Below are 12443 nucleotides of genomic sequence, written 5' to 3'. Positions count from 1 at the left end.
ATTAGTTTGCAATCAAATTAACAATTTTCTTTCTCCTCTTACCTGCACTTTGTTCAGTTTTTCCTGTGGTTGAAGTTCTTTCCCCAGAGAGTGCAGCATCTCCAGTTGTTCTCTCACCCAGGACTGGGTGCTCTTTTCCTGGTCCTCAAGGGCTTGTAGTTCTTTGGAGAGTGAATCTTGGAGCTCTGCCTGATATTTTAGCTGTTGAGCAATATCTAGAACTCTCTTCCACTCATCCTCAATGTTTCTCAAGGTGTGACTGAGCTCCTGTCTTCTGCTGTCTTCCAAGACCTCGTGAGCACATAAAGCCTCTCCCACTTCTTTCAGTGCCAATAATTTAGTGTCACCCTCAGGGCTTAGATGAAGAACAGCCTTAAAACACAGAGTAACATCCAAAAGATCTGAATTACTTTGAGGAAAAGATTTGTTGGTCACATCTATTTTGGTTTTCCATAAAAATCACATATGCATCATGCTAACTAACTTACAGTCCAACTAAAACTTGCTTAGGGCTTAAAGTAGAAGAGTTTTGGAACATTGTAACTAGTTTCTAGCAGGTAATTCAGTGGTCCAAGCTTGTTAAGATGGACCAGAGAACCAGCTGTCCTGGGTTGAGCTGGCTTGATCGCCTTAAGATAGTATGACCTTGTTTTTCCAGCATCATCTCTACTAGGACCCATAAGCTTGTAGCTCAGCTGGTCAAGTCCCTAAACCAGCTTGGACCACCTTAAAATCCATTTAGCTGGATTTTTTGATCATGGAAAAGACCTCAAACAAATCAAATGTAAATTTGTGCACCTGAGCCTTAATATGCTTTTCTTGTGTTGGGGTCTCCATTCCCAAGGACTCAAGTCCTTTCTTTACGTCTTTGATCCAGGCTCTGGTCTGCTCTGCCTTGGTTTGGAATGTTTCAGCTTGATCATCGAGGGCCTTGTAGACTTGGACCTGGTTGTCCAAAAGAATCCCCATGCTAAGATATTGATCTATCAGGGCCTCACTGTCTCTTAGCAGTGGGTCACCCCTCAGGCCACGCATCCTTACTGTGGATAACAGGTCACGAAAGGCCTCCACACGACCACTGAAGGTTCAGAGAGATATTTTAAGTTTTGCAAGGTTTAGGAACTTATAGAATCAAAAGTGTACCCATAAAAGCCTCCCTAAAAGGTTTATTTATTCTTTAGTTGTATTTTACATTAACATACACATTTTTAATGACATAAAGGTGAGTAATGAATGACAATTTTTTGAAGTGTGAACTATTCCTTTAATAAGCATTTGAAAAAGTAAGCTATGCTACCTTTCTTTAAGAAACTCCTCTTGAAGTTGTCTCAGTTTTTCTCTGTGTTCAGGCACTTGTTTCTTATGCTGAATCCAGTCTTTCAAATGGTTATGTTCCTCCTGTAAACTAAACACATAAACAAGAGATACATAACTGGATGGGATGGAATGAGAAGGGATGGGATGGAATAGGACTGAATGGATGGAATGGGATTGGATGGATGAATTGATGCAATGGGATGGTATGGGGTTGAATAGATGGATGCAATGAAATAAAATGGATGGTATGGTATTGGATTGAATCGGATTGGATGGAAGAAATGGGATGGGATCAGATGGATGGGAATATATGGATGGAATAGGATGGGATTGGATGGAATAGGATTGGATTGGATGGATGGAATGGGATGAGATTGAATGGATGGATGTGATGGAATGGGATGGAGTGGGATTGGATGGTTAGATGAATGGATGGATGGGTGGAATAAAATGGGACTTTATGAATGGAATGGGATTGGATGATGATGAGATAGAATGGGATGGAGAGTGAGTGAATGATGTATGGATAGATGAGATTGAATGGAATGGAATGGGGTTATTCGAATGGATGCAATGGGATTGGATGGATGCAATGGTACAGAATGGGATTGGATGGATGGATGAATGATGGATGGATGGATGAAATGGAATAGGATTGAATGGATGGATGGATGGAATTGAAAGGGATGTACTGTATGTATGGACCAATATATTTATGGAACCACAAAAATTGATAAGTGTGATTAGAGCATAGTTCCACATACTGTACCTATTGAGTTTATGGAGGATGTCATCAAGCTGTTTATGTCGTCCCTGGCAGTGAGCCCTGAGTGTGGCCAGTTCTCCTTCCTGTTCCTGCTGCCACGAGGAAAGCAAAGCCTGAGCTTCAGTAGGAACCTTATCCTGTCCACCTTTCTCAAACCTCTCCTTCAACTGGGACAGACGGTGTTCTCCATCTTTAGATGCCAGGAAACTCTGGAGGAATCACAAATTAAAGACTGCTAATTGTTGCTGTAAAAATTGCAAATTCATTCAGTTCAGAGTATGGAGCCTCAGATGATAGACAGTTACTAAAATCTCACTCCTGTTCTATTTTCATTCAGCTTTTGAATCAGTCTAAAAACTGCAGGTTACTCTTGGGCCCTACTTCTGGCCCTTACAATTAGTGTATTATAAGTCACTTTGGTTGAATCTCAACAATGTACTAGGCACATGTAAGCTGTGCAAAGCTCAACCTTCTGGCCAAAACAGAGAAGAAACTATTCAGCTGGAGTCCTAACCATTACTCACCATCAGTCTCTGCATGGATGCTTCCAAGTCCTGCCTACTCTCTGGGTTTTCAAAGCACTCATTTACAGAGAGCTGCTCATCCTGCAACCATTCCTCAAATGACTGGCACTTTTCTGCAAAGAGCCAACAAGGATGAAATACATTTTAATTAACAACGGAAAACACAACTGGCATACCATAATAACACTTTTCCACACTTAACTTAAAGTTTTACATTGCTTATGATTTAATTTGATTGTAATGTCACAAAGCTCGTGCAGAGCGGGGTTTACACACCTTTAAAAGTCTGAAGGAAGCTTTTCTCCCCTTGATCTTTCTTCTGACGAATCAGCTCCCGAGTTTCTACAATGCTGTCTTTAAAATGCTTGCTGCGGTTGGTCAGTTCCTCCATGGCCTCTGGTCCAGTAATGCTGTACATGAGAGTAATTTCCTTTAACAAAGAGTCAGCCTGCTCCTCCTGGTCCAAAAGCTGCTCACACAGCTCCTACAAACAAAACATGTAAAATACAATCAGTTATACCCAAAAGAGCCTGTCTGTCTGTCTGTCTGTGTATCTATCTATAATACCTGTAATTGTACATCAAGCTGTGTGTGGTCTTCTGAACTGAGCATGTCTACTGAGGAGCGTATGTTCTCCACAGATGACTGGCAGGTGTCAATCTTCTGAGTGAGATGAGCTTTAACTGTAAGGAGCTCCTGGAAGACATCAGTGCAGTCAGAGAAGAGCTCCTTTACCTGCTCCATTTTCTTTCTCAGGTTTGTTTCCATTACCTTAGGAAAAGGGAGACAGAATGTGTATGTAGTTGGACTTAGAAATAATTTGCAACAGAAAATTCCTACAATAACTTAATAAACAGAAAAAATAGAGAGTGGGAGTCACCTGCAATTCGAGAGGAGACTCTTTACTCTGCAGCAGTTCCTGTATCTCTAGTAACTTTCTGTGAAAGTGTTCAAGGTTGTCCTCCTGGCATTGAATCTCATTCTAATGAACACACAAAAAACATTGCAGACTGCATGAAATCAAAATGGTTTTGTGGCTTTTAGTCCATGTCTATTTGAAAATCCATATGGTATTGTACTCCTAAAAAATGGAAAAAATACAAAACATGTTCACTTAGACATATGCATATAAAATGTACAGTCTTTCTATTCCAGGCAAATAAACCAAAAAAATGGATGACCCATCTTTTTCACAGTGGCGTATCATTTTTTTTTTTTTTACCAATAAAAGAATTGAATGTCCTTCTTCCAAATACCAACTCTCTCAGAAATTGCAAGTAGCAAATACATTTTTGCCAGGCAGTGATGTAAAAATAAAAAGCTATTCTTGGCTAAAGATTGACCCACCTCGGACTGAACAATGGAAAGCAATAGTGGAGGAGATATACTCAATGGAGATGATGACATACACTTTTACGTATCAAAGGACACATATATAATAAGCGCTGGACAAAATGGTTTGCATATAAAGAAGCGGAACAATTTTAATACTTTATTTTAATACTTTATTTTGTTATTATATAATATATAGTGCCCCTTGTTCTTTGTCTTTGTATGTTGTGTTGTAATAAGAAAATGCCAAATAAAGAGTATAAAAAATAAAAAAAAATAAAAAGCTATTAGTTATTGGAAAAAGAAATAGTCTTTTGATATGCACCGTCTGAGCATCCTGTTTCAATAGGAAATACAGAAACACAGGAAAGACCATTTTGTTTTTCAGCCAATTTCATAGGGTCTTTAAAACAAAAATTATGAAACTAGAACTCATAAAAACACCAATACATACATCACAGAATACAATTTCAAATTATTTTTAAGCTGTGGTGTAAAAGATGTACCTTCATGCTGAGAACCTCCTCCTCGCTGCTGAAAGGGTGGGACTCTGAGAAGATGATGAGTTTTGTGGAAGTCCAGCTGTCCACATCTCCACCCAGAACAAGCTGTTTCTCCCACATCTCCAGACCCACACGCAAGTTATCCATGTAACTGTCTGTCTTCTCTGAAACCTACAAGAGAAAGACACAAATTTACCTAAAAACAAAAGAGCTTTCTGGGCTTAAATATGCATCAGAAGACAGAGTTACAAAAAGTTACAATAACATAGTCAGGTGATGGTCAAACTACAGGATAGACTAAAGTGAAGTGTGAGTCATGTTTTCGGTATAGATCATTTTCATATCCTCACATCCAGCCAAGAGTCCACCAAAGCATCTGCTTCTGTCTCAAATGGAGTTTCCGAGCAGTCAGGGATTTTCTTTAGCTGAGACTGCAACTGTCTGCACACGGCTCTGAACTCCTCCATCTTGGGTCCAAGACCACCGAGATCCTCCTTTATACCAGTGACCTGCAATATAAACACTTAAATATTAAAAAAAGATAATAAACTATATTTAATTAAAAGAGTGTCCTTGGTGGTGGTAACCCAGCGGTGATGGATATGGGCATCGCTTACAGCAACAACTCAATTCTCAATTAATAATGAAGTCAGTTTAATTTCTCCAAACTCATTTTTAAAGGTGCACTCAGTAAGTTTTTAGCTGGCTCTTATTCACTCCACTAGTACTAATGGTTTTGGTATTGTTAATAATAATACATCATGATACAAAGTTTGGACATGCTTGGATTCAATCCAAACACATTTTTGTGCAATGTGGCACACAGGTCATGAAGGAGCAGACAAATCACAGCAAACATTACAAAAAAACATTGCCGAAACATTGGAGCTTTTAAGGAATATTCCGGTTTCAACACAAGTTAAGCTCAATCAACAGCATTTGTGGCATAATATTGATCACCACAAAAAAGTAATTTTGACTAAAATCTAGGTTACAGCGAGGCACTTAAAATGGAATTGTGTTAACATGATTTTAGTGTGATAAAATCACTTACTAACCTTTTCTGTGTAAAGTTATTGCCAATTTTACAAACCCTAAATCCCTAAAATGACTGTAAAAATTATTATTTAAATAATGTTACAGCTCAAATAATACATGACATGTAAGTGCTTGTATAAAATTATGAGTTTCATATGTCTGCCTTTAAACCCTCAAAAAGCTGGCCCCATTCATATCCACTGTAACTTCAGAAAAGGAGGGAAGATTTGAAATATATTTTTTTTGTGGTAATCAACATTATGTGACAAATGCTCTTAATTCAGCTTAAATTGCATTGAACCCATAATATTCCTTAAAGAGAGGAGCTTCTTACAGATAAATAAAAGTGTGGAAGTCCTTTCTGTGCCAATGCGTTGTTATGTAGATTTACTTTGATGCCCACTGCACTAAGTGCTGGCGAAATATGACATTTTAGGGCTTCAAAAAGAAGACATAAACTGGGTCTAAATAGATATGATCTGATTGTCATGTTGGTGGAGCAAATCCACAAATTAATAAAAGGACTGGGTGTGTAAAATGAAATGGGTTTGAGCCACAATAAGTAAAGAAACAATATGCAATTATTAAAAAAAAGCAGCATTGTATTTAACTGTATTACTGTAAAACTAAGTAGTGATTAGTCTGAGATTGGTTTTATCTCGTTTGGAAGGATGCGTCCTCCGGAGGTCGCATTTGTCGGCCGCATATGTCATCGAGGCTGTCTCTTTCATTTAAATTTGTTTATTTATTTTTTTATTGGGAATGCAAAAAAGGTTTTTGAGATTTGAGATGGGCATTGTCGTGAATGTCAAACGAATGTCAAGTATAAAACTAACTTTACCGCACTCACAAATACAGGGCATATGTGAGTATGTTACTGATCAAACTGTCAATATTAAAAAATAAAAAACAATGACAGCAACTGTAAGAAACCTGCCACGAGTGAGCACAAATGAATGAGAAAATTAGTGCATTGGACGAGATGAGGTAAACGCATGACTGACCTCACAGATCCGGGAGATCATTTTGTTATTTCTTTGTAATGGAATTAGTTAGATTGTTCCTTTCAACAGCAAAACGAATGCCACCGGTTTGGAACGATTCGGACGACATGGGGTGGAAAGTGACGTCACAGCCCTGAATCATATTTGTTATTTCTAAGGAATGGAAATAGATAAAGTGTTCATTTTAATGGCACAAACCGGCACAAATCGAGCACAAACGAATGACACAGGTTTGGAGCGATTTAGACAACATGGGGTGGAGAATGACGTCACCACTCCCGAAATTTTATTGCTATATCTAAGGGAAATAGTTACAACGTTTGTTTTAACGGCACAAATAGGCACAAACCGAGCACAAATGACCAGCACCGGTTTGGATCGATTTGAGCGAGATGGGGTGGAGAGTGACGTCACACAGCCCAGAAAAGAATGCTTAATATCTCAAACACCAAACCAGCACAATCGTTAATTTTTGCGGCACAAATCAGCACAAACACAGCACAAATGAATGAAATAGTTTTGGTGATTATTTAATTATATGGGGTGCCAACTTCACGGATGTTAACAATTGTATAAATGCAAGTGCATATACATTAAAGGCATTGTCAATAGATACAAAATATGAAAAAGTATGAAAAATAATTAAACGAGACTCAATGACGTGTGCGGCCGACAAATGCGACCACCGGAGGAAGCAGCCTTCCAAACGAGACACAGAAATAGACATACTTTTGCTAGAAGGCGTTGCAGGTTGTCTTTGCCCATGTATGACACCTGCTCATTTATAGTTTGCTCTGCCCTCTGGAGAGTGTTCCCAAGGTAACTGCGACAGCTCTGAAACTTCTTTAGCAGTTCCAGTAAAACAGAGCACTGCTCTTGTCTGTCAAACACAGAGTAACAGATATCAGTTTGTCTCTAAGCATCTTTACATTTTTCACTGTCACATGATAAGTTAGTTACAAAATTTGGTTAACTTGTTTCAAACAATATGTTCCTTATTCCAGTTAATTGAAGGAAATTAATTATTTGAGATTGATCACATCTTGCACTCTTATGCTACACTGTTATTTCCTTTAATTAATTTAGCTTTGTGTAAATCTGAGCTAAAATCTTTTTTAGTATAGTTCATGTACCATACCTGTCAAATACAGCTCTCTCTGTCTCCTCCCAAAGGGAGTCCAGCTCCTCTGCTGGATCAGGCTGCTCTTTCTGTGGAGAGAGCTCGGAGAGAGCGTTTTTGATGCTTTGATATTCCGGCCGAAGTGAGTTAAGTTGAAAATCCAGATCAGACAGTGCTCGCATCCTAAACAAAGAGCCACACAATGTCAGAAGAGCAGAGAACCATTGAACATACTGGGCCTTGCAACGCAAATTTCTGTGTAAATGTTCATAAATCCATTCTTAAGCAAATTATCCCATTGAAATGAGTACAACTGAATACTTTTACATACAATTTATACATAAATTCCTTCTGCTTGTGTTTTATGAATAAGGTGAACTGATTTTCTACTGAAATCTGGGACTATATTTGAATCACACAATGAAAATAGACACAAAAATCTAAGACAGAATGAATCATCTATACCTGTGCTGCACGGCTGGCATGGTGGAATCCTTCAGACCTTGTTTCTCTGCTGATCCCTGCACTTTCCTCAGCTCGGCCAGCATCGTCTTCCTCCTCAGGCCAAGTCCTTGGCTCTGCTGTTCCTTCTGGACCTCCTTCTGTCGAACTATGAGCCGATCGTCCACCTCCTCCACCCTACGCATCAGATCCCCCACCATATCCAGGCAGGAAACAGGGCTCCCGTCTTGGGTCACTGATAGCTGTGCTCCACCCAAGAGCTGGTCCAACTGTGGAGCCTTATCCTTGAGGCTGCTGACTCCCTTCCTGATCAGCGACAGCTTAGATCTGCTGTCTTGCAGTACCGCAGGGTCACTGCTGGGGATGGTCTTCACAGAAGAAACATCCAGCTCCACGGTGCGCAGGGACATGAGGAAGCGATCAAGAGCACGGGCTGCAGCATCAATCTTGCGCACCTGTTGTCTGAGACGGTCCAGGCTGGATCTATGGTTTAGAACTACTTGTGTGAGAGGGGACCGGTCCCGCAAATCCAGATGACTGGGCTCAGAGTCGAACCGAGACAGATGATCCATCTCTGTCTGGATACCTTCATCTAAGTCCTGATAGTAAAAAAGAGGCAGAAATATAGAAACAAAGAGTTGAGATGAACTTGCAGACTGCAAGTTACAATCATAATTTACAGCTATAACCATTACAATATGTCAAACATCCCGACAAAATGAATTCCTGGTTTAAATGAACACGCTTTGGATAAAACTAGCCTGCCAAATGAAACATGGCTATCATTGCTACACAGATGATACACAGCTCTACATGTAATTTAAGCTACAAGACCCCACTATCTCATACCATATCTTGTATTACAGCACTGCTAATGTGTTTTTCACTTTGGACAGAGGCATCTAAAAACTGAATAAATGTACTGTAAATGTCTCTCACCTTCACATCTCTCAATATGGAAGGGTTGTCTGGTGTATATTCCTTAATGTTTTTAGGCTCTTTGATGAACCTGTCCAGTCTTTCAGAAATCTCGGAAATCTTCAGCTCAATAGATTCCATGAGCTCAAGTGCTGCTCCCAGTGAATCCACCCTGACAGAGTTAATAGAGAGATTTAACAAACAACACAAACACAAAACACAGCCTGGCCACATGAACATTTTTCAGGAACTCTTTGATTTGAGCAGATTATTTGGGTGAAACTAGGTGATAACACAAAAGGAGCTGTAATGGAGGGTCACATGACGCTATGCAAGGTTCGGACGTGTGAACGGCTCTGTGCACTTTGCTAGTTTTAACACTATTAATGTCATAAACCAGAGAGATTCGATACATTCTGTTCCATAACTGTTCTAGGAGAACAATATGCGAAATAATTCAAAATCCTCGAGCTCTGGAGACATTAAAAGACACTTACGTGCTCAAGCTGATACCCCCATGGAGGCCTCGAGCCAAGGACTCAATTTGGTTGGGGAATTGTGGGAAATTCGGTGAGAAATCTTGAACATGTCGGCAATGCTAACATAGGTTGTTGCTGACTTGGAGGATCTTGCTGTAATACGTCGATTGATCACTGCCATGGAGAAGAAATTCACTGAGGTGGTCACAAGAGTGGGGGATGTCCAGAAACGGATCCGCTAGCGACCAAGGAGGATTTGGAGTATATCTGGGAGAAATATAGAGAACCGTAGTCTACGGAATAACGTCCATATTGTTGGAATTCCTGAGGCCGAAGAAGGTCGGGATATGGTGAAATTCCTGGATGGGCTCTTTCCGAGTCTGCTCGTCATAACATGCCATAAGCTGCAAATCGAGCGAGCTCACAGGGTTCCGGCTTGGCAACAGGCCCCTATCAATTCTGCTCAAATTTCTGAGATCATCCGATAAAGACCTCGTGTTACGCGAGGCGAGTAGTAAAGGAAGGCTTTCTTGAAGAACCACAGCATTTTCTTGTTCCTAGACTTTGCTAATTCAACAAGAGAGAAACGTGATCGATTCAAGGAATGCAAGAAACTCTTACATCAATGAAAGGTTGCTTTTGCACTGATATTCCTGGCCAAATTGAGATTAGATGCTAAGGATGGCCGTAAAACATTCACATGTCCCCAGCAAGCGATGTCCTTCATAAAGTCAATGGAATTAACAAGATGGCGGCGCGGTAGCACGCAGCGGCCACTCCGGATCCACAATGGTGCTATTTTTGTTAAAAAAGCCCAACTTTTGCAACACATGGACATCGGAGCAACCGGTGTTCGTGTCTACCATCGCCAGACACTACTGAAATATAAGACTCATGCAAAAACCAAGCTGCATGATGACCTGCAGGAGGCGCTACGCGTACTCGGCTTGCTGCAGAGACCAGGCCTCCAGCCCTCGGCGTCGCCTGATGCCGGTGGCCGGGGGAGAGGACGTTGTAAGCGGTGTCGCGAAAGCGAAGCGCGGAAAGACGGCGGGGTCCATGCTAGGCTAAAAACAAACCCTAGCCGGCCGGCTCTCCCGTCTATCCTGCTCTCAAATGTTTGCTCCCTGGACAATAAACTGGACTATATCCGACTCCAGCAGGCTACGCAGCGTGAGTTTAGAGACTGCTGCGTCTTTGTTTTCACGGAGACGTGGCTCAGCGACAGAGTTCCGGATGCCGCCATTCAGCTAGACGGGCTCGCCTCGTTTCGTGCCGACAGAAATACAGCTCTCTGCGGTAAGACTCGCGGTGGTGGCTTGTGTGTTTACATCAACACGGAGTTATTGCACCATTCCGTGTTGTGTGTTTACATCAACACGGAATGGTGCAATAACTCTATGCTAGTCTCTAGTTACTGTTCATCGCTGTTGGAGCTTGTGACTGTTAGATGCAGACCTTTTTATCTACCACGGGAATTCACCAATGTATTGAATTCACGGGAATTCACGGAGTTTACATTCCCCCCAGCGCTAACGCTAAGGAAGCGCTCTGTGAACTGTATGGGGCTATGAGCGAACTGCAGAACGCTCACCCCGACGGACTGTTTATTGTCGCCGGAGATTTCAACCATGCAAATCTCAAGACAGTGCTCCCTAAATTTCATCAGTATGTGGACTTTGCAACGAGAGGCTGAACGGCTTGATCTTGTTTACACAAACATCCCAAGCGTGCATCGGGCGGAGCCCGCCCACACCTCGGCTACTCAGACCACATCTCTGTTATGTTAATTCCAGCATACAGACCGCTCGTCAGACGCACAAAACCGCTTCAGAAGCAGGTGAAAACCTGGCCAGCAGGAGCCATCTCTGCTCTTCTGGACTGTTTTGAGTGTACTGACTGGCACATGTTCAGGAGGCTGCAACATATGGCGATTCTACCAACTTGGAGGAATACACAGCATCAGTTACCAGCTACATCAGCAAGTGCATTGATGATGTCACTTTCTCCAAGACCATCACCACACCCTCCAACCAGAAGCCGTGGATGACTGCGGAGGTGCGCACACTGCTGAGGTCCCGAGACTCCGCCTTCAGAGCAGGCGATAAGGCAGCCCTAAGAACAGCTAGGGCCAAACTGTCACGGGCAATCAGAGAGGCAAAGCGCGCACACGCCCAGAGAATCCACAGTCACTTCCAGGACACGCAGCGCATGTGGCAGGGCATCCAGGCCATCACCAACTACAGGACAACATCAGTTGCCTGTGACAAAGATGCCTCCCTTCCAGATGCGCTGAACGACTTCTACGCTCGGTTTGAAGTGCAGAACGACGTGATGGCGAGGAAGTCCACCCCTCCTCCCAACGACCAGGTGCTCTGTCTTACCACGGCAGATGTGAGGAAAACTCTATGTAGAGTCAACCCACAGAAGGCTGCTGGACCAGACAACATTCCTGGCAGAGTGCTCAGAGGATGTGCAGACCAGCTAGCAGATGTTCTTACCGACATCTTCAACATCTCTCTGAGCAGCGCACGTTGTTCCAATGTGCTTCAAGGCCACCACCATCATCCCCATGCCAAAGAAGTCTTCAGTGTCCTGCCTCAACGACTACCGTCCCGTCGCACTTACACCCATCATCATGAAGTGCTTCGAGAGGCTCGTCATGAGGCAGATTAAGACCCAGCTGCCCCCTCACTAGACCCACTGCAGTTTGCGTGATCGTTCAAACCGTTCAACGGACGATGCCATCACCACAACCCTCCATCTGGCCCTCACCCACCTAGACAATAAGGACTCATACGTTTGAATGCTGTTCATAGATTTCAGCTCAGCATTCAACACAATCATTCCCCAGCACCTGATTGGAAAGCTGAACCTGCTGGGCCTGGACACCTCCCTCTGCAACTGGATCCTGGACTTCCTGACTGGGAGACCTCAGTCAGTCCGGATCGGGAACAGCATCTCCACCACCACCACACTG

General features: G+C 42.3%; 1 protein-coding gene across 1 annotated transcript in view; it reads right to left on the bottom strand.

Annotated features, from left to right (window-relative positions):
* LOC127660312 (nesprin-2-like) overlaps window positions 1-12443 on the bottom strand; it is a 164927-nt gene that overhangs the window by 107860 nt on the left and 44624 nt on the right. The window contains exons 31-44 of the mRNA XM_052150448.1: window positions 9006-9156; window positions 8070-8665; window positions 7623-7787; window positions 7214-7364; window positions 4793-4951; window positions 4446-4613; window positions 3488-3589; window positions 3175-3378; window positions 2884-3091; window positions 2608-2720; window positions 2087-2292; window positions 1298-1405; window positions 799-1078; window positions 43-372 (exon numbers count right to left, since the gene is read on the bottom strand). Coding sequence (XP_052006408.1) covers window positions 43-372; window positions 799-1078; window positions 1298-1405; window positions 2087-2292; window positions 2608-2720; window positions 2884-3091; window positions 3175-3378; window positions 3488-3589; window positions 4446-4613; window positions 4793-4951; window positions 7214-7364; window positions 7623-7787; window positions 8070-8665; window positions 9006-9156 — 2941 coding nt within the window. The remainder of the gene's footprint in view (window positions 1-42; window positions 373-798; window positions 1079-1297; window positions 1406-2086; window positions 2293-2607; window positions 2721-2883; window positions 3092-3174; window positions 3379-3487; window positions 3590-4445; window positions 4614-4792; window positions 4952-7213; window positions 7365-7622; window positions 7788-8069; window positions 8666-9005; window positions 9157-12443) is intronic.

Source organism: Xyrauchen texanus, chromosome 20, assembly GCF_025860055.1.
Source record: "Xyrauchen texanus isolate HMW12.3.18 chromosome 20, RBS_HiC_50CHRs, whole genome shotgun sequence".
Taxonomy (NCBI): Eukaryota; Metazoa; Chordata; class Actinopteri; order Cypriniformes; family Catostomidae; genus Xyrauchen; species Xyrauchen texanus.
Note: the sequence above shows the minus strand (reverse complement) of the source record. Positions and strands in the feature narration are given on the sequence as shown.